Source organism: Diaphorina citri, unplaced genomic scaffold, assembly GCF_000475195.1.
Source record: "Diaphorina citri unplaced genomic scaffold, Diaci psyllid genome assembly version 1.1 scaffold42, whole genome shotgun sequence".
In the NCBI taxonomy this organism is placed as follows: domain Eukaryota; kingdom Metazoa; phylum Arthropoda; class Insecta; order Hemiptera; family Psyllidae; genus Diaphorina; species Diaphorina citri.
The window spans coordinates 369,470-395,247 of NW_007377479.1; the positions used below are offsets into that span (position 1 = coordinate 369,470).

The 25,778-nt window shown below is 36.7% G+C and overlaps 2 protein-coding genes across 2 annotated transcripts in view; both read left to right on the forward strand.

The window, feature by feature from the left end:
* The first annotated feature begins 366 nt into the window (after positions 1 to 366).
* On the forward strand, positions 367 to 14,416 carry LOC103514040 (zinc finger protein basonuclin-2). The gene is made up of 6 exons (XM_026826888.1): positions 367 to 401; positions 3,008 to 3,254; positions 8,021 to 8,232; positions 9,349 to 10,834; positions 11,174 to 11,275; positions 12,976 to 14,416. The coding sequence occupies exons 1-6, from the start codon at positions 367 to 369 to the stop codon at positions 13,702 to 13,704; spliced, it is 2,811 nt and encodes a 936-aa protein (XP_026682689.1). The 3' UTR covers positions 13,705 to 14,416.
* Positions 14,417 to 18,365: 3,949 nt separating this feature from the next.
* LOC103514049 (zinc finger protein basonuclin-2-like) overlaps positions 18,366 to 25,778 on the forward strand; it is a 21,562-nt gene continuing 14,149 nt past the window's right edge. The window contains exons 1-3 of the mRNA XM_026826896.1: positions 18,366 to 18,383; positions 18,950 to 19,339; positions 19,498 to 20,931. Of these exons, the coding sequence (XP_026682697.1) occupies positions 18,366 to 18,383; positions 18,950 to 19,339; positions 19,498 to 20,931 (1,842 nt within the window). The remainder of the gene's footprint in view (positions 18,384 to 18,949; positions 19,340 to 19,497; positions 20,932 to 25,778) is intronic.

The window sequence follows — 25,778 nt, forward strand, 5'->3', positions numbered from 1 at the left end:
TCTCGTCAACCATTTTGTGAAATCTTCTTTTGTCAAGTTTGTCCCTTTATTTATTTTTCTACCTGATTTTTTTGTTGTTAAAAAATATGTCACCACCTCTGAAGATGGGGTTTGTTCATGATGGCGGACTTTGTGTTTTGTTATCAAACTTGTGTACTTCTTGCAATCAAAGGCATTCCAGTCTTGAAGAGGGGACAAGAAATTCATGTTCTTGAACATTGGAGAAGAAATAGGTATTTTAAAATTTGTACAGTACTTATTTTCTATCATCAAATTCCTTGTTGAGTAGTTGCAAAATGTAGACAAAAGAACTACCCTATCAAATTTTCTGCCCAAACTAATAAAGAAAACTTCTAAAAATCTAAAATGCCTACTTGTTACGCTATTGTACTCAAGGACAGGTAAGTTTTAAATGTACTTTCAAAGATCATTCCATTTGATTGGTTTTTGCTCGATGGAATTTCTAGAAAACTAAATATCCCCAGCGTATTATTAAGGACCTTTTGAGGACTCAAAAGGTCCTTTGTACATATGATCTATTTGTAAAGATGGTGGGATCCTCTTTCCGATAGTTATATTATAGTTATTAATAATATTAATAAATTCTTTTTAAAATATCTTTTTTTTTATTTATATCAAAAACCCTCTTTTTTGGCCAATTATAATACCCTCCCTCAAAATATTAAATACATAAAAAAGGAGCACTTTTTTCCCATTTTGTCCGCCCAAAACAAGGTTTTTGTCCTTTTGTGTTGGAAAAAATTATCATTAAATTCTACAAAGGATGTATTTTAGGGGGCACCTATCATTTTATTGTGTGTGCTCTTCTATCTTTGTACCCGATTTTTTTTCCCCTTTGTGATTTAATATCATTTTTCTTCTTTTGTATTCTTTTTGTTTCGCTCTAAATATCTATTTTCTTTTATTTACTTTATTATTCTTTGGGATCTGGCATTTCCTTCTTTCGAGTTTATTAATATTTCTTTTGACAGATTTCGTCATGGATTATAAGTACCCTCGCTATGACAATAGAAGGAGTCCCTATAAAGATCATCCTAATCATCCTTGTTGATAGATACATTTGATTGATTTTGTGTAAATCGACAAGGTTTCAGCTTTAATAGATACCCGTGTACCCCTCCTTATAAGACATCTTTCTGTTTCACTGCACTTCCATATGTTCTGAGTGATTTTTTTGGAATTGTGATGGGAGGTTGTATAGAATTGCATTTTCCCCAAATGTGAATGAACCATTTCAGTTTGTGAGAAACTAAAAAAGGAGCACTTTTTTTCCCATTTTGTCCGCCCAAAACAAGGTTTTTGTCCTTTTGTGTTGGAAAAAATTATCATTAAATTCTACAAAGGATGTATTTTAGGGGGCACCTATCATTTTATTGTGTGTGCTCTTCTATCTTTGTACCCGATTTTTTTCCCTTTGTGATTTAATATCATTTTTCTTCTTTTGTATTCTTTTTGTTTCGCTCTAAATATCTATTTTCTTTTATTTACTTTATTATTCTTTGGGATCTGGCATTTCCTTCTTTCGAGTTTATTAATATTTCTTTTGACAGATTTCGTCATGGATTATAAGTACCCTCGCTATGACAATAGAAGGAGTCCCTATAAAGATCATCCTAATCATCCTTGTTGATAGATACATTTGATTGATTTTGTGTAAATCGACAAGGTTTCAGCTTTAATAGATACCCCTGTACCCCTCCCTAGAAGACATCTTTCTGTTTCACTGCACTTCCATATGTTCTGAGTGATTTTTTTGGAATTGTGATGGGAGGTTGTATAGAATTGCATTTTCCCCAAATGTGAATGAACCATTTCAGTTTGTGAGAAACTTCAATCCTAAAATTTTTTCACTACTCTAGGACCTAAAGCAGGGTCCTCAGTCCACATGTCGGGCGATATTTTTCTCTAAATGTGGACCTGAGACGACAGTGTTTTAACACGTCCGCTTTTAGGAAATATTGTCGTAGGTACAACATTATCGTCCCACATTTTCAACATAAGTGTGGACCCTGCCTTTACCGTCGCATTTCAATACAAAACGTACAAGATCAAAGGAAAGCCTATTTTGGAAAGAAATTCTCAATTTCCAGCTTACCTAGATGTTCTTACCAGCTTTTGTTCCAACATTGACTAACTGACCCTTCCCCCTTTCTGTTCCCATTACCACCTTTTGTTCCAACATTGACTAACTCCCTTTCTATTCCCATTACCAGCTTTTGTTCCAACATTGACTAACTGACCCTTTCCCCTTTCTGTTCCCATTACCAGCTTTTGTTCCAACATTGACTAACTGACCCTTCCCCCTTTCTGTTCCCATTACCAGCTTTTGTTCCCAATCCTAAAATTTTTTCACTACTCTAGGACCTAAAGCAGGGTCCTCAGTCCACATGTCGGGCGATATTTTTCTCTAAATGTGGACCTGAGACGACAGTGTTTTAACACGTCCGCTTTTAGGAAATATTGTCGTAGGTACAACATTATCGTCCCACATTTTCAACATAAGTGTGGACCCTGCCTTTACCGTCGCATTTCAATACTTAGAAGACATCTTTCTGTTTCACTGCACTTCCATATGTTCTGAGTGATTTTTTGGAATTGTGATGGGAGGTTGTATAGAATTGCATTTTCCCCAAATGTGAATGAACCATTTCAGTTTGTGAGAAACTTGAATCCTAAAATTATTGCACTACTCTAGGACCTAAAACAGGGTCCTCAGTCCACATGTCGGGCGATATTTTTCTCTAAATGTGGACCTGAGACGACAGTGTTTCAACACGTCCACATTTAGGAAATAATGTCGTAGGTACAACATTATCGTCCCACATTTTGAACATAAGTATGGACCCTGCCTTTACCGTCGCATTTCAATACAAAACGTACAAGATCAAAGGAAAGCCTATTTTGGAAAGAAATTCTCAATTTTCAGCTTACCTAGATGTTCTTATCAACTTTTGTTCCAACATTGACTAACTGACCCTTCCCTCTTTCTGTTCTCAGCTCTGGACAAGCTCGGATTTCGTCACGTTTTCGGCCAGACCCCCGTGGAGCCGGTCCAAGCCAACGTAGCTTTCGATATAGCCTCCCTGGTCCTGTACGGGTGCCAAGCGCTGCCCATCCGCCTGAAGATTCTGCTAGACCGCCTGTTCAGTGTGCTGCAGCGGGACGAAGTGCTTCAAATCCTGCGGGGCTTCGGCTGGACCCATGAGGACTATGCCCGCGGCTATATCTTACAGGTAAGCCAAAGTGTTTTATGTGAAATTGGAATCGAACTGGGAACATAAAGTCCTACCTCAAACTGTTTGTGAAATCGATCTTAAATGTGAGTTTTGCTCGGGATGACTGTAAAGATTATCGTGCAAGAAAATCGTTGACTCATAATAGTTGGGCACTATCAGTATTTTTGGGCCACTTTTAGCGGGTCGATACCCCTTGACTTCAAATTGGGCACTCTTGCAGGATGCTTTCCCTACACTTACGCCTCGGAGTGGGCTTTTTGTAGAGCACTCTTCCTTACCCTATCTTGGATGACAGTAGAATTGCTATTCTAGTGATATTATTATATATATCAATAATAATTTTATTTTGCGCTCTCTGAACAATTGAAGAAGTCCTTACCTACATTCTTTCAATGCTCCCCTCTTCCACCTCCCGATTATTTCAATCCTCCCTTCTCTCCTTCTTCTAATAACCACACTCGACTCTTTTTTAGGTACCTACTTTCCTTTGTTTTCTAAGAGAAATTCGAAGGATATTGGGTATTTTTCTCCTCGAAAAATGAGCACTAATGAAAATTGAAAACAAAAGCAAAAATACACAAGACCAAACTTATCTCACTCGAGTTTTTAGCTAATTGAATTTGAAAAAATAAAGAAGGCACTTTATTTTTTCTTACCTTTTCGTTTTCCGATATCAAGTATCCTCCTCGCAGGATCTTTGTATTGTTTGTGAACATTATTTTCGGGGGAAATTCCTTTTCCAATATGTACAGGATGAACTCAGTGGTCAAATCATTGAACGGTATTGTAGAAATGATACCTGGAGTTTTGTCATCTCCACTAATTTTAATCGGGAATATTGACATCTCCACCAATTGTATGGGAAGTTTTGACATCTCCACTATGTTAACCATGAATATGATCAGATTCACTAATTTAAGCGGAAATAGTGACATCTCCACCAATTTCATGTTGAGTTTTGTCATCTCCACTATTCTCATCATGAGTTTCGGCATCTCCACTAATTTAACTGAGAATATTGACATCTCCACTAATTTCATTGATCGTATCTTCCTGATTTTCTCTTCCTCATTATCTTCTTCTTTTATTTATCTTCTTCCTTGTGTCCTCCTTTCTTCTAGTAATTATTATAATATCTTTCCTTCTTTCTTCCTTTCCTCTAGTCTATCTGTGTCCTTTGCGAATCTTTATTCCTAGAGCCTGAAAGTGGGTACCTTTAATACAGGCATGTCAAACTGGCGGCCCGCCTGGTCAAATTGTGCGGCCCGCTGCGAGCCACAAGGGTATAATAGGCGAAAAGGAAATGTCTTCGAGCCAGTTTGAGCCCTTCAGGGGTTGCTGTCAAATACTGTCGAACCAGTCTAGCCAGCTTGAAAGGTATAGCGCCTGTCTTTTCAGCGCTAGTTTGCGAGTTCAATTGGACGAACCTTTATCCTAAACAGAAAACGTTCGTTCTCGGAACGACTGGTTTTTCTTCCATCCTGTCCCCTTCTCATCGGTTTCGGGACGATAAGACCTCCATTGTTACACTTCCCTCTATTAAATCTCTTCAAAAAAGAGTTCTATTACCGAACGTCACTGAAATCTAAAGACACCCTGTATGTACTGACAGTAGAAGGGTTAAATTGATATTCTGCACTAATTTAGATTCTTTCTAACCTCCTCTCCCCCTCTCTCTTTCTCTCACTCCATTCTCTTACCCTCTCTCTCTTCTTCCTCCCCTCTCTATCTCACTCTCATTCTAGTCTTTTTCCCCCTCTCTCTCTTATTCTTCCCTTCCCTACGTCTCTTTCTCTCTCCCCTCTATCTTACCTTCTTCTTCTTCCCTGTATTTATTTCATAAGGATATATTTCTCCCCCCCCCCAACCTCTCCTTCCAGTTTCCCATCTTTTTCCCTTTGGCCATTCTTCTCATTAGGAGCTTCTGCTTTTTGATTTCCAATTGAATTTATTCGGATCCCTCCCAATTATCAACTTAGCATTGACAGTGGAACGATTTGTGATAAGAAAAGCTCAACTACCCACCCAGTATAGGAATCACAAGCTTGTCAACGGAGGTCTTTTCGTCCCAAAATCGAAGAGAGAAGGAAAGCAGGATAGAAGATTTTTTTTTTTTTTTTCTTTGACAGAGGGAACTGTAACTGCTATGGTCTTATCGTCCCGAAATCGAAGAGAGAAGGAAAACAGGATAGGAGAAAGCCAGCCGTTCTTGAATCTTTTAGACATTGTGGGGTGACATTTTTTCCAGACTCAGGTAGATTATGAAATGGAATTGAATAAAAACCACATAATGGAGATTGTGAACGTTACAACATTGTGAAGTTTTGTAATGTCAGAGTCTCCATTTAAAAATATAAACATTATAAGAATATGAAATACGGTAAATACTTACTAGCAATTGATGAGTAAATAAGAGAATTTATGTACATTTGTTGTAGTATACACTACACCTAGTTATTCAGTTCCAACAAAATTAATTGCTAGATAAAGTTGAAAAGGCTTTTAAAAATTGGAAATTTCCAATTTATAACTCTTCTTCTTTTTTCTCTTCCACTTTTTTTTCTGTAATGGAAAGTTCAGAAGGGTGAATCCTCTACTGTCTATCAAGAAAAAGATTCCCTTATGTTTCCAAAATTATGTTGTAAAAATTTCCAATTTTTAACTCTTCTTCTTTTTTCTCTTCCACTTTTTTCTGTAATGGAAAGTTCAGAAGGGTGAATCCTCTACTGTCTATCAAGAAAAAGATTCCCTTATGTTTCCAAAATTATGTTGTAAAAGTTCAGGGAAACATTTTTTTTAAGCCCCGGGGCACGAAAAAGAACCCCTAATTTACGGCTTTCGTCTTTTTAATGCCTCCCCCACCGCGTCCTTTGTCAAACCGCACTCCCTGATTCTCTCTCGATTTAACAATTTGGGAAAAGTTTGAAATTTTAAATTGAACTTCAAAGGTCGTGTGGGAGCTTGAATGAAACTCAATTTCGCTTCTCCTGTCACAGTGGAAATGAAATTTGCCACGAAAATGCCTCTCCTAATAGGCTTTTCGTCACCTCAATTGAAAAAACGGTAAACGATTTTGCATAAATTGAGCTAATACTTCAAACACCGCATGGTAATAAAGTGGTGCAATATTAAACTGTTGAGGCAAAGGGACTACAAGCTCAAAGTCCTTCTTGGACAGTCTAAATAGAGCACTACTTATACTATTAAACCCATATTATAGTTTCTGGGAGTACAAGCTTTTCAAGTACTTACATAGGTATAAACTTTGTGATAGTTTTTCACCCTTAAAACATAATATAATAAGGTATTATTTATTGATTAAAAATTTCCTGAGGCTGCAACACAGCAAGATTAATCTTAGGTGGTTATAGTACCAAGAAAACATGAGTGTAAAGTACAAGGTAAACCCTTTGTACAAAGACTAATTATCTTTCTATTTTTCTCAAGCTTTTTCAAAAAACTGATCTGTCTTTATATGAGATGACAGAGCTTTTGCATTTATAAAGCTCGAGCTGTATTCATCTTCATTAGAGATTAAAAGTTTCCCTGATTCCTTGGTATTATGTGTTTTAATTATTTAGAACTTTTGTACTAAACCGGAAAAATGTTCAGACTTAAACGTTGACGCTTCATTTTAAGACAAATTAGTAATTTTAATAATTCACAAAAGTTGAAAAAAGGATTGTTCTTCTCAAGTAGGTAACGAGGAATAAGAATAGGGTAGGGGTATGCAATTACTTTCGTGTTGAATAAATATAGGGAGGCAAATATCTGAAAGTCACATTAGTTACGTATGTATTTGTTTTGCTACATCAATTGTAAATCAATTTTGGTTTCTTAAATACCTATGGAATCAACACTCAATTTCTTATTGAGTCTATTCTTTCAGTGGTAAAGTGTTGTGATTTGTGCTAGAATCTCCATGACCAATACTTATGAATTGAGTTATTTCTCTGTTCACAGGAACCACATGGCCCGGTTCTAGACCGATGGAACATTTGCTCCCCAGAATGTAATAACCACTCTCAACTCTTTTTTAGGTACCTACTTTCCTTTATTTTCTAAGAGAAATTCGAAGGATATTGGGTATTTTTCTCCTCGAAAAATGAGCACTAATGAAAATTGAAAACAAAAGCAAAAATACACAAGACCAAACTTATCTCACTCGAGTTTTTAGCTAATTGAATTTGAAAAAATAAAGAAGGCACTTTATTTTTTCTTACCTTTTCGTTTTCCGATATCAAGTATCCTCCTCGCAGGATCTTTGTATTGTTTGTGAACATTATTTTCGGGGGAAATTCCTTTTCCAATATGTACAGGATGAACTCAGTGGTCAAATCATTGAACGGTATTGTAGAAATGATACCTGGAGTTTTGTCATCTCCACTAATTTTAATCGGGAATATTGACATCTCCACCAATTGTATGGGAAGTTTTGACATCTCCACTATGTTAACCATGAATATGATCAGATTCACTAATTTAAGCGGAAATAGTGACATCTCCACCAATTTCATGTTGAGTTTTGTCATCTCCAATGTTAAATAAATATAGGGAGGCAAAAATCTGAAAGTCACATTAGTTACGTATGTAGGTATTTGTTTTGCTACATCAATTGTAAACCAATTTTGGGTTTCTTAAATACCTATGGAATCAACACTCAATTTCTTATTGAGTCTATTCTTTCATTGGTAAAGTGTTGTGATTTGTGCTAGAATCTCGATGACCAATACTTATGAATTGAGTTATTTCTCTGTTCACAGGAACCACATGGCCCGGTTCTAGACCGATGGAACATTTGCTCCCCAGAAGAAGAACCTCTGGTTCTGCAACAATTCCTACGTTTCGGTGAAACAAGAGCGATCACGCAACAACTTTTACTACACGGGTTAAGCGACATGCGACAGTTCCCTCGTATGGAAGCTGACATCAAGAAACTTATTGAGAAAGCTAGTCGAAATAATAACAACAATAATAACCTGAGAATATTGACATCTCCACTAATTTCATTGATCGTATCTTCCTGATTTTCTCTTCCTCATTATCTTCTTCTTTTATTTATCTTCTTCCTTGTGTCCTCCTTTCTTCTAGTAATTATTATAATATCTTTCCTTCTTTCTTCCTTTCCTCTAGTCTGTCTGTATCCTTTGCGAATCTTTATTCCTAGATCCTGAAAGTGGGTACCTCTAATACAAACATAAAATGGAAAGGAGAACGAGGAGAAAAAATTTAGAGGACCCTAATGAGCGATTTGGAAAATTTTAAGGGAAAAAATTAAGGTTCCCTTTTTTTCCTCAGCAGTTTTGAAATAATGTTTATGTTCTCAGCATGAAACAGGGGCGTTTTTAGTGGGTTTATCCTTGAAAGTATCTTTTTTTTTCGAAGAAGTTTGACAGACGGAACTGTAGATTCGTAGAAGCTTAACCCATCCTTTAGGGCTGTCTAGCCCCTACACCTAAGCCTCAGATTGGGCTTTTGTGTATGGAGGGAATTTTTGCCAATTTGTTTCTATTTTATTTTTAGTTTACTGTCTCTAACTTTCAGGTCGGACTTTTTGGCCCGCGTCCAAGTTTCTTTTCGGTCCATACTTTCCGGACACACGGCCCTGGGCTGGAGGAAAAGAAAACACTCCTATGTGCTCGTTGTATTCCACTATCCCGAGGGAGTGGAAGTTTCGTTATATCCTTTACTTTTTCCTCGCTAATTGAATCAACGTTCCTATTAACGTATCCCGTATTTTTTTTTTCTCTCTCTCTCCAAGACTTCAATGATAATAAAAATGTAAACTTGGGAAGCCAGGGGAGGGGGTGGGGAGCTTCATCAGAAAGTAAAGGGGTGAAACTGGAATATTGATAATATTTCGTACGGGGTGGTGCTGGCGAAAAGGAAATGTCTTCGAGCCAGTTTGAGCCCTTCAGGGATTGCTGTCAAATACTGTCGAACCAGTCTAGCTAGCTTGAAAGGTATAGCGCCTGTCTTTTCAGCGCTAGTTTGCGAACCTTTATCCTAAACAGAAAACGTTCGTTCTCGGAACGACTGGTTTTTCTTCCATCCTGTCCCCTTCTCATCGGTTTCGGGACGACCCTATTAGTGTATCACCTCTCAATAAGTTACAAAACATGCAACCTTTTGATTTCCGTAAGTTAGCAATTAGTAGCTCGAAGCAAAGTCCAGAAAGAAGACGGCATTCCGACACGAGAAGCCCCCCCAGCCTCAATCTTTCTGTTACTAGTCCTTCCCCTTCAATGATTCTACCTCCTCCTCCCCCTCCACCTCTAGAAAGACCCCCACAGAAATCCCCCTCTGTCGATTTGCAGAGTTTTGGAGGAAGTAGTGAGTTTGATTCCGAGGAAGATTATGATAACGAAGAAAACTCACAAAGTGCTCTAAACTTGAGCAAGGATTGTGCTGCCAAGGCTATGAGACAAACACGAGAGAGAAGTGGACCTGGACGCAAATCCATGAAACGACATTGGGGAGCCAATCTGCCGCCAAACTTGGGAATTCAACTTATTAATCCTGCAACCGGGAAGAAAAGAGTACAATGTAATGTTTGTTTAAAAACTTTCTGTGATAAAGGTGCATTGAAGATCCATTACTCAGCAGTTCATTTGAGAGAAATGCACAAGTGTACAGTGGATGGTTGCAATATGATGTTCAGTTCACGTCGTTCCCGTAATCGACACAGTGCCAATCCAAATCCTAAACTTCATTCTCCTCACTTGAGACGTAAGATATCACCACATGATGGCAGAAGCTCTCAGGCACATCCTATCCTCATTCCTCCTCTCCAAGGTGGACTCAATCCTCTTTCCTTCGGTGGCTTCCCTCTGTTGACACCTCCGCCAGACATGATGCACCATGCACAGTCTATGGATCTGAGTTTGAAATATCAGCAATACCATGATGATCATAAAATGATGGAGAATTCTTCTGATGATTTCAATATGGATGATGATGACGAGGAAGGGATTGTTATTGACGGTGGAGAGGATTATGATGATAAATACTTCCCGGAAAATGGTGAAAAATCCGAAGATATGAAAATCAAATCCGATTCTGAAGAAGAAGGACTTGACAGCAATGATGATTCTATCAGCTTAGCAGATTCTCAGGGAGTGAAAGAAGACAAAGTACAAAATATGAGTAGCAACAAAAGTCGAAAAAGAAAAAGTCTAAATCCTACAAGAATATCATCAAAACAATTGTGTGACGAAAACCGAATGAAAGAATCAGATGATGAAGAAGAAGAGGAAGACTTGAAAGAACAGAATGAAGATGGTGAAAATAGAAGCGACAGTGTTAGTGGTGAAACTGTAAAGAAAATTAAACTAGAAGACGAAACAGATGATAAAAAAGAATCAAATAACAACGAACATTTTGAAGGAAATGAGAACGGAGGCAATGATAAGGACAACATCAATAAAGAATCAGCAGAAACTATGAATGCACTAAAACATCTAGAGCATCTATCAAACTCAACTAGTGAGAAGTTTAAGAAATATGTAGTACCAGAAACCTCTGACCATTCTGATGGCTCTGATGATTCTGATGATCCCGAAAACAAAATTTATGGCCATACGCTTACAAGGCAGACGCTATCTTCTAAGATAACTAGGCTGACAGTGTTCTTTTGAAAGCTCATTTAACCAAATCGAAATGACTTCCATCGTTCTCAGGGAGAAGGGCCTATATTATGTTAAGTTATAGTGTGTCCAGATCAATGTGGCAGCAAAAAAATAGGCATTGTTGCCAAACATGTCACATGTGCAATGGTAGAGAATCTTTAAAATCATTTTGAAAACGGCTCTACATTTCTAAGTTCATCGGAAATTCCTATAGATACTGATAATCCTTTGAGATGTTTATCCTGTAATGAAACGTTTGAGAGTCATTTTGTTTTGAAAACTCATTACCATTTTGAAAACGGCTCTACATTTCTAAGTTCAACGGAAATTCCTATAGATACTGATAATCCTTTGAGATGTTTATCCTGTAATGAAACGTTTGAGAGTCATTTTGTTTTGAAAACTCATTAGTGTACCCCTCCTTATAAGACATCTTTCTGTTTCACTGCACTTCCATATGTTCTGAGTGATTTTTTGGAATTGTGATGGGAGGTTGTATAGAATAAATTGCATTTTTCCCAAATGTGAATGAACCATTTCAGTTTGTGAGAAACTTGAATCCTAAAATTTTTGCACTACTCTAGGACCTAAAGCAGGGTCCTCGTCCTCAGTCCACATGTCGGGCGATATTTTTCTCTAAATGTGGACCTGAGACGACAGTGTTTCAACACGTCCGCATTTAGGAAATATTGTCGTAGGTACAACATTATCGTCCCACATTTTCAACATAAGTGTGGACCCTGCCTTTACCGTCGCATTTCAATACGAAAAATAACATAGGCCCTTCTTTCTGGGAACGACTCAATTGATACTTTCTGGTGATCTTGCAAAGAAAGGAGAAAGTATAAATGGTTGACATTGGTGGAGATGACAAAATTCCCATGCTCTCTCATTGTGTACTCTTTGAACAATGAGTCCGCCATCTTGAATCTTTAGAAAAAGAAAGAAATTCTCAATTTCCAGCTTACCTAGATGTTCTTACCAGCTTTTGTTCCAACATTGACTAACTCCCTTTCTGTTCCCATTACCAGCTTTTGTTCCAACATTGACTAACTCCCTTTCTGTTCCCATTACCAGCTTTTGTTCCAACATTGATTAACTCCCTTTCTATTCCCATTACCAGCTTTTGTTCCAACATTGACTAACTCCCTTTCTATTCCCATTACCAGCTTTTGTTCCAACATTGACTAACTCCCTTTTCCCCCTTTTGAAAATGCCTCTCCTAATAGGCTTTTCGTCACCTCAATTTAAAAACGATAACCAATTTTGCATAAATTGAGCCAATACTTCAAACACTGCATAATAATAAAGTGGTGCAATATTAAACTGTTGAGGCAAAGGGACTACAAGAGCTCAAAGTCCTTCTTAGATATTCTAAATAGAGCACTACTTATACTATTATACCCATATTATAGTTACTGGGAGTACAAGCTTTTCAAGTATATAGGGTGAGTGTAGCACCTATGGTCAGGTTAAGGATTTTTTGCATGTTAAAAAAATCGTACCTGCTAGACCGTTATAGCTACAGCGTATAAACTTTGTGATATTTTTTCACCCTTAAAACATATAATAAGGTACCTATTATTTATTGATTAAAAATTTCCTGAGGCTGCAGTATAAACTTTGTGATATTTTTTCACCCTTAAAACATATAATAAGGTACCTATTATTTATTGATTAAAAATTTCCTGAGGCTGCAACACAGCAAGATTAATCTTAGGTGGTTATAGTACCAAGACAACATGAGTGTAAAGTACAAGGTAAACCCTTTGTACAAAGACTAATTATTACTTTCTATTTTTCTCAAGCTTTTTCAAAAAACTGATCTGTCTTTATATATGAGATGACAGAGCTTTTGCATTTATAAAGCTCGAGCTGTAGTCATCTTCATTAGAGATTAAAAGTTTCCCTGATTCCTTGGTATTATGTGTTTTAATTATTTAGAACTTTCGTACTAAACCGGAAAAATGTTCAGACTTAAACGTTGACGCTTCATTTTAAGACAAATTAGTAATTTTAATAATTCACAAAAGTTGAAAACAGCAAAAAAATAGGCATTGTTGCCAAACATGTCACATGTGCAATGGTAGTTTGTTTTGAAAACTCATTATCAGAATGAGCACTTGAAGTTAATGCACAAGTGTGTGATCAAAGGTTGCAATGCAGCATTCCATTCGAAACGTTCTCGAGATAGACATAGTTCGAATTCAAATTTACATAGAAAATTACTCTCCACAAATGTAGCCAATGAAGGTTCCGTGAATAACAACGGAATCATCAATCCTCTCTTCCTAGAGAACTTGCAGCTGCAACAACAAAACTTGTCCCAAATACAAAATCTTGCCCAACTGCAACAGGGCGGACCCAACAACCCTCTATTTCATAATGAATTTTTAACTCGATTATACGCAGAGCAGTTGTCAAACTTTAGCAATGGTCACTTGAATCTGTTTCAACAACACCAAGCCGCCGGGTTTCCCGGTTTTCCGTTACCAAATGGTTTGAATTCCCGGCAATCATCGCGTGGCCGGGAAAGTCGGAGCAGCCGGGAATCCTCGTCCCCATCCAGCACACATCCTGTGTACAATGTTGAGGAAGATTTGTGTAGCACCACAGAGTTTCCCATCCAATGCAGGTTCTGCGCTCAGAGCATCAGCTCTAGAAATGACGCCAAGATTCATTTTGAACAGTTCCACTTGAGTGAGATGTTCAAATGTCATAATAGTAACTGCAGCTTGGTGTTCTCATCAAGGACCAAAAGGAATCTGCACCAAGAACAAGAGAAACAGTTTAGAAATTCCTCGACATCATTGTCATGACCTATAAAACCTCTGAACATCTGGTGGTAGAAACAGAACATTCTACTTCCAGTCCTATACAACATCAAAATCTTTAGACATTTAAAACTCAAGTACATAGATACTTGATGATTGGAGACAAAAATTGGATACACCTGTAAGTGTAGATGTAGCCTATGTATGTATTTGCTGGATACGGCATATTGTATCCAAATCTCATGTAATATCAATTTGGCAAAAAGATTTAATTTGGCAAAACTGACATTGACAATTAAAGTGATTCTTGGACTTGTATGTTTTACATTTTTTTATACCCTCTGAATTCGTCAATGTATTCTGTAAAATAAACATGCAAACTTAATAGAATTATTATACAAATTTGTAATTACAATATTTTAAATGTTTTGTGATATTAAGTGTATTCGGTTTATTTAATCCTGTTTCATTTTCGGGACACATATCTTGCATACTACTTTAGGTAGTGTTTAGTGTTAGCTTTTACTAATTGTAGATAAATATTATCATTGTAACTATATTTCCCTGCCCATATCATGTTTCTAACTAGGTATTTATACTATGTGTACATCTTCCTAAATGTATTACTTTTGGTGTATCTTTCATAGTTTTCCTTTACCCTCGTTCTTTTTCACAAAGTGTTGTACTTTCTGCTTTAACACCCCAGTTGTAAACGTTTAATTTTTTGTATGTACAAAACTATGTTTAAGCCAACCCCCCTGGCAGATTCAAATTTTAGTTTAAAATATTTCCCCCCCACCCCCATGTTTAGCTCGTTTAACAAAAAATATATTAAATTTTTGTTCATGTCGAATGCAGTGCAAATTTATTAATGTTTGATGTCTTAGATATAAATTTATAATGTTTCCTCATTTATTGTAGAAGTGCTTGAGTGGAAAAGATCCTTCAGTGGAAAAGAATTATGTCTCTACAAGTCTACACCTAATATTGTACTCTGCATGATAATTATTATTTATTTGATAATATTTTCTGATGTTATTGATGTTTTTCAACAATTCATCCATAGAAGGCATTTTTTTCAAATCTGAGGACATCAAACATGTAGCACTGCATTTGAAAACCAAATCAAAATTGTATCAAAAATCAAAACCTTCAATTTATCCTAGAATTAGTTTGTATTGACTTTTTTTTACTGTGTAATGTGTGGGTAAATACCTACGTCTCTTTGTATGTACCTACATTTTTTTTTTTTTTTTTTATGTAATGTGTGGGTAAATACCTACGTCTCTTTGTATGACTTTTTTTTTTTTTTTTTTTTTTTTTAATTCAATTGTAATTTAAAACAATTAGGTAGATCCTTTTATACCTCGATTTCCTTGGAATTTTCATGAATATCCATGTGAGTGTTACTGTAAAAGCTTTAAGAGCATCAAATAAATAAATAGGTAAATAATAGGTAATTATGAATAATGGGTATTTATTGATGATTTCAATTTAATTTAAATATTTTAAAGGCTAGTATCTACGGAGATTCTCAGAACAACATCGAACAAAACAAATTTATTAGGTGAATACAATTCTATGTAAATATCTCATGTACTTTATTGTACATAGGTAGTATGTAAAATAGTAAAATTATTTGAGAGTTTAAAATTTATTTAATAGGTGCTTTATCTGTTTACGAAATTTGCGAACCACTAGTGTATTTTCTTTTCGAGAAACTGCCCACTGGAAAATTGACCACTGCTGTATTCAGTTTCTATGGAAGCAATGGTCAATTTTCCAGTGGTAAGTTTTCCGAAAGGAATACACACCTTAGCTATTAATGCGTTTTTACATAGTAGGTATGTACAGATTCAAATAATTTTCCATAGGCAATTTTTTGACATCTGAAAGAGATCAGATTATCACCTTAAAATTAGAGCACATTTTTATTTCAATTTTATAAGTTACTATTTCACTTTTGTAAATTACCTACACTTGAGATTTTAGAATCTTGCTGAGAATTTAGAATCTTGGATTTTACTGTAAATAATGTTATCTACAATTCCCTCTGTGACTGTGGTACCGTATAATACTCATTAGTTAATAATGACTTAATTTCCTAAGTAATAAAATATAAGTCTTGTTTTTATATTAATTTTCTTTTACCCTACTTTTGTGCTGAAAGTTTATCGATGATCCTGATTTTTCAAGATCTATTCCTCTTTATGGGTTGTTGATTTTAAAATTCTCCAATTTCATATTGGTTTTGAAGAGATATGTAGCTTTAAAAAGTTCGAGTGCTTATGTCCCAAAAAAAATGTGTGTAGCATTTGAAATTTTGGCACTCTTGGAGGATCTCTTTATCTTGAATTTCCACACCTCGATTCCTTGAAGCCTTCTTTTAAAATCTTGGTGAATCTATTTTTGGTATGACATCCAAGTAGGTACCTTGTTAAGTTGTTCTTTGTACTTAGGCATGACTTAGGAACTAAATTTATTTGTAATTTCTTTACATTTCTCTACTATACAATACCCTTAATAACAACACGTCGGAGAAACCCAGAATTCACGAAGAAGAAAGAGAGAAAGAATCAAACAAGGATAGATTGACTATCAAACCTGTTCCTCTACAAAACCTACAAAGTTCCAAATCTCCCATAATTATGAATAATGGGTATTTATTGATGATTTCAATTTAATTTAAATATTTTAAAGGCTTGTATCTACGGAGATTCTCAGAACGACATCGAACAAAACAAATTTATTAGGTGAATACAATTCTATGTAAATATCTCATGTACTTTATTGTACATAGGTAGTATGTAAAATAGTAAAATTATTTGAGAGTTTAAAATTTATTTAATAGGTGCTTTATCTGTTTACGAAATTTGCGAACCACTAGTGTATTTTCTTTTCGAGAAACTGCCCACTGGAAAATTGACCACTGCTGTATTCAGTTTCTATGGAAGCAATGGTCAATTTTCCAGTGGTAAGTTTTCCGAAAGGAATACACACCTTAGCTATTAATGCGTTTTTACATAGTATGTACAGATTCAAATAATTTTCCATAGGCAATTTTTTGACATCTGAAAGAGATCAGATTATCACCTTAAAATTAGAGCACATTTTTATTTCAATTTTATAAGTTACTATTTCACTTTTGTAAATTACCTACACTTGAGATTTTAGAATCTTGCTGAGAAATCTTCTAAGATAACTAGGCTGGCAGTGTTCTTTTGAAAGCTCATTTAACCAAATCGAAATGACTTCCATCGTTCTCAGGGAGAAGGGCCTATATTATGTTAAGTTATAGTGTGTCCAGATCAATGTGACAGCAAAAAAATAGGCATTGTTGCCAAACATGTCACATGTGCAATGGTAGAGAATCTTTAATTTTATCAAAAATAGACCCTTACCTCAATTGCAACAATGTAAGGATTTCCTGCAATCTGATTGGTTCCTTCATTTTGGGTTGATGACTCATTGCTGTCACATTGGTCTGGATGAACTATAGTAGGAAATTTAAATAACATAGGCCCTTCTTTCTGGGAACGACTCAATTGATACTTTCTGGTAATTTTGCAAAGAAAGGAGAAAGTAAAAATGGTTGACATTGGTGGAGATGACAAAATTCCCATGCTCTCTCATTGTGTACTCTTTGAACAATGAGTCCGCCATCTTGAATCTTTTAGACATTGTGGGGTGACATTTTTTCCAGACTCAGGTAGATTATGAAATGGAATTGAATAAAAACCACATAATGGAGATTGTGAACGTTACAACATTGTGAAGTTTTGTAATGTCAGAGTCTCCATTTAAAAATATAAACATTATAAGAATATGAAATACGGTAAATACTTACTAGCAATTGATGAGTAAATAAGAGAATTTATGTACATTTGTTGTAGTATACACTACACCTAGTTATTCAGTTCCAACAAAATTAATTGCTAGATAAAGTTGAAAAGGCTTTTAAAAATTGGAAATTTCCAATTTATAACTCTTCTTCTTTTTTCTCTTCCACTTTTTTTTCTGTAATGGAAAGTTCAGAAGGGTGAATCCTCTCCTGTCTATCAAGAAAAAGATTCCCTTATGTTTCCAAAATTATGTTGTAACAGTTCAGGGAAACATTTTTTTTAAGCCCCGGGGCACGAAAAAGAACCCCTAATTTACGGCTTTCGTCTTTTTAATGCCTCCCCCACCGCGTCCTTTGTCAAACCGCACTCCCTGATTCTCTCTCGATTTAACAATTTGGGAAAAGTTTGAAATTTTAAATTGAACTTCAAAGGTCGTGTGGGAGCTTGAATGAAACTCAATTTCGCTTCTCCTGTCACAGTGGAAATGAAATTTGCCATGAAAATGCCTCTCCTAATAGGCTTTTCGTCACCTCAATTTAAAAACGATAACCAATTTTGCATAAATTGAGCCAATACTTCAAACACTGCATAATAATAAAGTGGTGCAATATTAAACTGTTGAGGCAAAGGGACTACAAGAGCTCAAAGTCCTTCTTAGATATTCTAAATAGAGCACTACTTATACTATTATACCCATATTATAGTTACTGGGAGTACAAGCTTTTCAAGTATATACGTATAAACTTTGTGATATTTTTTCACCCTTAAAACATATAATAAGGTACCTATTATTTATTGATTAAAAATTTCCTGAGGCTGCAACACAGCAAGATTAATCTTAGGTGGTTATAGTACCAAGACAACATGAGTGTAAAGTACAAGGTAAACCCTTTGTACAAAGACTAATTATTACTTTCTATTTTTCTCAAGCTTTTTCAAAAAACTGATCTGTCTTTATATATGAGATGACAGAGCTTTTGCATTTATAAAGCTCGAGCTGTAGTCATCTTCATTAGAGATTAAAAGTTTCCCTGATTCCTTGGTATTATGTGTTTTAATTATTTAGAACTTTCGTACTAAACCGGAAAAATGTTCAGACTTAAACGTTGACGCTTCATTTTAAGACAAATTAGTAATTTTAATAATTCACAAAAGTTGAAAAAAGGATTGTTCTTCTCAAGTAGGTAACGAGGAATAAGAATAGGGTAGGGGTATGCAATTACTTTCGTGTTGAATAAATATAGGGAGGCAAATATCTGAAAGTCACATTAGTTACGTATGTATTTGTTTTGCTACATCAATTGTAAATCAATTTTGGTTTCTTAAATACCTATGGAATCAACACTCAATTTCTTATTGAGTCTATTCTTTCAGTGGTAAAGTGTTGTGATTTGTGCTAGAATCTCCATGACCAATACTTATGAATTGAGTTATTTCTCTGTTCACAGGAACCACATGGCCCGGTTCTAGACCGATGGAACATTTGCTCCCCAGAAGAAGAACCTCTGGTTCTGCAACAATTCCTACGTTTCGGTGAAACAAGAGCGATCACGCAACAACTTTTACTACACGGGTTAAGCGACATGCGACAGTTCCCTCGTATGGAAGCTGACATCAAGAAACTTATTGAGAAAGCTAGTCGAAATAATAACAATAATAACAACACGTCGGAGAAACCCAGAATTCACGAAGAAGAAAGAGAGAAAGAATCAAACAAGGATAGATTGACTATCAAACCTGTTCCTCTACAAAACCTACAAAGTTCCAAATCTCCCACCGCTCTCAAGAACGAACAACCTCCGAGAAGATCTCCTCAGCTAGCATCTCCTATCAGCTTTGTCAAATTACCTCCCACTGGACTAACCTCAATAACACCTCGGAGAAACCCAGAGTTCATGAAGAAGAAAGAGAGAAAGAATCAAACAAGGATAGATTGACTATCAAACCTGTTCCTCTACAAAACCTACAAAGTTCCAAATCTCCCACCGCTCTCAAGAACGAACAACCTCCGAGAAGATCTCCTCAGCTAGCATCTCCTATCAGCTTTGTCAAATTACCTCCCACTGGACTAACCTGTACACCGGCTACGTCAGTGTCACCTCCATCCAGCATGGCTGGTAGTCCTATTAGTGTATCACCTCTCAATAAGTTACAAAACATGCAACCTTTTGATTTCCGTAAGTTAGCAATTAGTAGCTCTAAGCAAAGTCCAGAAAGAAGACGGCATTCCGACACGAGAAGCCCCCCCAGCCTCAATCTTTCTGTTACTAGTCCTTCCCCTTCAATGATTCTACCTCCTCCTCCCCCTCCACCTTTAGAAAGACCCCCACAGAAATCCCCCTCTGTCGATTTGCAGAGTTTTGCAGGAAGTAGTGAGTTTGATTCCGAGGAAGATTATGATAACGAAGAAAACTCACAAAGTGCTCTAAACTTGAGCAAGGATTGTGCTGCCAAGGCTATGAGACAAACACGAGAGAGAAGTGGACCTGGACGCAAATCCATGAAACGACATTGGGGAGCCAATCTGCCGCCAAACTTGGGAATTCAACTTATTAATCCTGCAACCGGGAAGAAAAGAGTACAATGTAATGTTTGTTTAAAAACTTTCTGTGATAAAGGTGCATTGAAGATCCATTACTCAGCAGTTCATTTGAGAGAAATGCACAAGTGTACAGTGGATGGTTGCAATATGATGTTCAGTTCACGTCGTTCCCGTAATCGACACAGTGCCAATCCAAATCCTAAACTTCATTCTCCTCACTTGAGACGTAAGATATCACCACATGATGGCAGAAGCTCTCAGGCACATCCTATCCTCATTCCTCCTCTCCAAGGTGGACTCAATCCTCTTTCCTTCGGTGGCTTCCCTCTGTTGACACCTCCGCCAGACATGATGCACCATGCACAGTCTATGGATCTGAGTTTGAAATATCAGCAATACCATGATGATCATAAAATGATGGAGAATTCTTCTGATGATTTCAATATGGATGATGATGACGAGGAAGGGATTGTTATTGACGGTGGAGAGGATTATGATGATAAATACTTCCCGGAAAATGGTGAAAAATCCGAAGATATGAAAATCAAATCCGATTCTGAAGAAGAAGGACTTGACAGCAATGATGATTCTATCAGCTTAGCAGATTCTCAGGGAGTGAAAGAAGACAAAGTACAAAATATGAGTAGCAACAAAAGTCGAAAAAGAAAAAGTCTAAATCCTACAAGAATATCATCAAAACAATTGTGTGACGAAAACCGAATGAAAGAATCAGATGATGAAGAAGAAGAGGAAGACTTGAAAGAACAGAATGAAGATGGTGAAAACAGAAGCGACAGTGTTAGTGGTGAAACTGTAAAGAAAATTAAACTAGAAGACGAAACAGATGATAAAAAAGAATCAAATAACAACGAACACAATACCCTATATGTACATTTGATTTTACTTAATTTATTATATCTATGTGTAATTATACTCTCTATTCAAACATAAAAAAAATACTCAAATTATAAAATTAAAACAAATTGATTTCTCATTTTTCAAATTTTCAGGAAGCTAGGAGTTTTTTCAGGGCAAAAAATATGGAGTATGGAGTTAAAATTTTAGAAAAATCAGCGAAGTACAAATATGCACCATTGCACCTACTGGAATTTGGGCTTTCATCATGTTCTTAGTTCTTACCCATCCTCAAGAGATCGAATTAATTAGGGTTTATAATAAATTAAGGTTTCAGAGGATGATAGCCAAAAAGAAGGTTGGTACAAAGACACCTGTATATAAAAAAAAACGAAATTTAATAAAAAATGTTGTTAGACGAGAAGATTGTTGATCTAGATTCGAGAACATCCTCCATTTTTTAATAATAGATAAATTTGACATCTTTGTAAATTGAACTCACGAATACATACCTAACCCCAAAGAAGAAGAGAGCCCATACCATTTCGGACCAAGTCCAAAGATGTCCGCCCCCTCAAGATTTTCTTTTTTTTCTGGTTCTTCAAAAAGCGACAACGGTCTGAGTATTAATTAACAAATTATGTACCCATATAGTTTGAACCTTTGTGGATGATATTTCTGTGTGTTTTCTTCTTCTTCTTCCTCTTCCTCTTTTTCTTCTTCTGTCTAGCTCTCTCAATTCTCGAAAATAATCGTGGTAGATCCACGTATCTCTGTCTACGTCACCCATATGGTTTGAAGTTACGTCTGAAGGTATAATTATAGAGTTCCTGACATTTCAAGACATGAAGACAGTTTTCACAGAAACACATCCAAAGATCTGACAGAGTGAGAGAGAGAGAGAGCGAGAGAGCGAGAGAGAGAGAGAGAGAGAGAGAGAGAAAGAAAGAAAGAGATGGGTAGATATCAGAAGATATTAGAGGAATTGTCTGACATTTCGAAAAAAATGCCTTTAAGATACCTATAATTTCTGAGAGATTCTCCCTATGTTACTACCACTGGTTCGATTCCCGCCCTTGGCGAACTTTATTCTAACCACATAAGGTCCGTTCTCGGAACGGCTGGCTCTCTTACCCCGTCTTCTCTCTTCACTTTCGGAACGATAAAACCTTAGCAGTTACAGTTCCGCCTATCAAACATTTTTTTTTCTTTTTTTTTAAGAAAAGCAATGGAGGTGCTTAGACTACTTAGGTATTTCTACCCATTTTCTTTATTGTTCTAATTGTGTAAAGTAGTTTAAGAAAAGCAATGGAGGTGCTTAGACTACTTAGGTATTTCTACCCATTTTCTTTATTGTTCTAATTGTGTAAAGTAGTTTTCGAACATTTTATGAGTTCCATCCCCCCATGCATGCCCATTGTCCATACATCCCTTCTTCTTACTGACTTTAACCCGTTAAGTAAAGAGGCAACCACTATGTTAATGTATTGAAATGAGAATTTTAAGATATTACATTTACATATCGCGCAATCAAAAGAAGAGGTTTTAATGGAAAACGGGAACTCCCCTACAGAAAATCAAACATGCCCATTGTCCATACATCCCTTCTTCTTACTGACTTTAACCCGTTAAGTAAAGAGGCAACCACTATGTTAATGTATTGAAATGAGAGAATTTTAAGATATTACATTTACATATCGCGCAATCAAAAGAAGAGGTTTTAATGGAAAACGGGAACTCCCCTACAGAAAATCAAATATTGTTCGTAAGGAACAAAAAGTAACCTGCCTTAGTCAGCGGCTTTTTGCTCGATCACTGAAGTTGAGCAACGTTGGACTTGCTCTTTATCTGGATGGGTGACCATTTGAGGAATCTTGTCCTCCTGGCTTTTCGCGACTCCATTCAAGCCGGTGAGGTATTAGGAATTTAGGAAGCGGGTAGCTTTTCGCGGAATAGTGAGTAAAACCCCCCTCACTAAAAGCCTTAAGGCCCGTTCCCACCTGTCGTGACTTTCATCCGATTTTTTCCCGAATGTCCTGTAGGCAATTTAATTTAAATGAGTGTGTTCCCACTATGTACGACACGACGAATAGTGAGTAAAACCCCCCTCACTAAAAGCCTTAAGGCCCGTTCCTACCTGTCGTGACTTTCATCCGATTTTTTCCCGAATGTCCTGTAGGCAATTTAATTTAAATGAGTGTGTTCCCACTATGTACGACACGATTTTTTTCCGAACGACAAATGGGAACCTTAGTTATACAGTAACGTTAAACCCCTAAGAGACGGATCTTCTGAGCCGCCAATTTATTTAAATGTTTTTTATTATTATTATTATTTTTAACTCAGATTTTATTTCCAATCCATTACATTTTGAGAGTTTTGTGTGTTTTCCCCTCCCCTCTCCAATTTTTACCCCTCCCTAATGTTTTCTCGCCACTGTTGGCATTTTCGGCAGTGATGTGGCTGCTCGAATGATTTACAACTCTCGTGTCACCTACAGTGCTTGACAACAATTAGTTTTCCCGAAAGAAAAAAAAATCTATGTATTTTTTACGACCTGTTTCCCCCCCCCCCCAGAAATTATTGATTATACCTATTCGATGTTTGATTACATGAGTTTGTGTTTACATTTAACAAGAAATGGGTAATGTTCCTTCAAAAATTTTAGGTACCTTCCTCTTGTAGATTAGGTACTTAGGTGAGTACCAGTGGCGTAGCGTCCATGTAGGGCGTGTATGGAGGCCATACACTCAGAATTTCACTCAAATACCCTTAAATATTTACTTTAAATAATTAATGTATTTTTATTAGATAAATAAACATTATTATCCCTTAAAATGGTTAAAAATCCCTTTTTATCCCAGTGAGACCCGAAAAATCCCCGAGAAGGGATAAATCCCTCAAGTAAGAATAAGAACACGGAGTAGTGCACCATGTAGTGCACTACGGAAAGTCAAACCAATTACTTCTCCAACAATGTTTATGGTATGGAATTTGAATAGTGAAAAAAAAGGCGCCATCAAACGGAGAAAAACTACGACTATGCGGAGGAACTCTTTTGAATGTGTGAAGTATCGCGTTGACTTTCGTGAAAAAAAAGGCGCCATCAAACGGAGAAAAACTACGACTATGCGGAGGAACTCTTTTGAATGTGTGAAGTATCGCGTTGACTTTCGAAAAATATAAACACTGTTGCCAACTGTTTGAATGATGAGTACATAGGTCAGGTTGTATTCAGGTCCAAATTGTCAGAGTCCAGCCCACAGTAAAGGAACTATGTAAAAGCCTGAGGGGGGAGAAAAAGAAGGAAGAGAAAAGAGACACGCTTGAAGGAAGAGAGAAAAGGGTTACTTTAAAATTTCAAACTCTCTCCTCTCTCACACACACACACACACACTCTCCCTTTCTCTCTCTCTCTCCCTCCTATCCCAAAGGTCCAGAAGCTGAAGCCGTCATCCGAGGACAAGCTAATGTATGCAACAGAGAGAGAAAAAGGGAGCGAGAGCGAGAGAGAGAGAGAGAAGAGGGAGGGAGTAAAAAGTAAATTGCTAAAGGAAGCGTAAAAGCGGCTTAAATTTCATGCTCGTAAAGTGAGTGGGACCTGAGTTATGTGTGATGGGCTCAAAGTTCGCCATCTAATAGACAGCCAACCCAGTGGAGGTCGGGGGTTCGAGTCCAAGCTTTATTTTTTTCATTTCACTCGAGCTTCACTTTTCTCCTGTACTGTGGGCCAGACTCCAAAACTTTTTGGACAAAGTCAGCAGTTCCAAGAACGGACCTTACAACGTTAAAGAAATGTTAAAAAAAACCTGCCTCGGTGGCGTAGTGGTCAAGACGCTCGCCTGGTAATCAGGAGGGCGTGGGTTCAATCCCAGCCGAGGTATGGAATTTTATCCTCATTTATTTGAGAATTTGACCACGTAATAATGGAGCTCTAAGGGTTAGGTGGTAGAGAACGCCTAAGGCGTTAACCTCGCCTAGTTACATAGTAGGTATGTACAGATTCAAATAATTTTCCATAGGCAATTTTTTGACATCTGAAAGAGATCAGATTATCACCTTAAATTTAGAGCACATTTTTATTTCAATTTTATAAGTTACTATTTCACTTTTGTAAATTACCTACACTTGAGATTTTAGAATCTTGCTGAGAATTTAGAATCTTGGATTTTACTGTAAATAATGTTATCTACAATTCCCTCTGTGACTGTGGTACCGTATAATACTCATTAGTTAATAATGACTTAATTTCCTAAGTAATAAAATATAAGTCTTGTTTTTATATTAATTTTCTTTTACCCTACTTTTGAGCTGAAAGTTTATCGATCCTGATTTTTCAAGATCTATTCCTCTTTATGGGTTGTTGATTTTAAAATTCTCCAATTTCATATTGGTTTTGAAGAGATATGTAGTTAAGGGTTAGGTGGTAGAGAACGCCTAAGGCGTTAACCTCGCCTAGTGGTTGCCTTCCACTCAAGAGTCTATTATTATTATTATTATTATTTAAAAAAAGAACGAACCTTATCCGTTCAGGATATAAAATCCGCCCCAGTATGGAAATCTATACCCGCGACCTAGCGCTTACAAGGCAGACGAGCTACCAACCAAGCTAACTAGGCTGGCCAAGATTTTTGGGTCACTCGATTTGTCCATTTACCCAGTAGTCGGCCCAGAATTCGGTTCTAACCCACAGTGGCCGGTTGGCCGGGGCATGAAGGGTTACCGTGCCTAATGGCAAAGGTAACAAACCATAAACTACAAGTACCACAACACGCCGGCGTCTCTTAGCAGAACAATAGAAAGGAGAGAGAGAGAGAGAGAGAAAGAGAGAGAGAGAGAGAGAGAGAGAGAGAGAGAGAGAGAGAGAGAGAGAGAGAGAG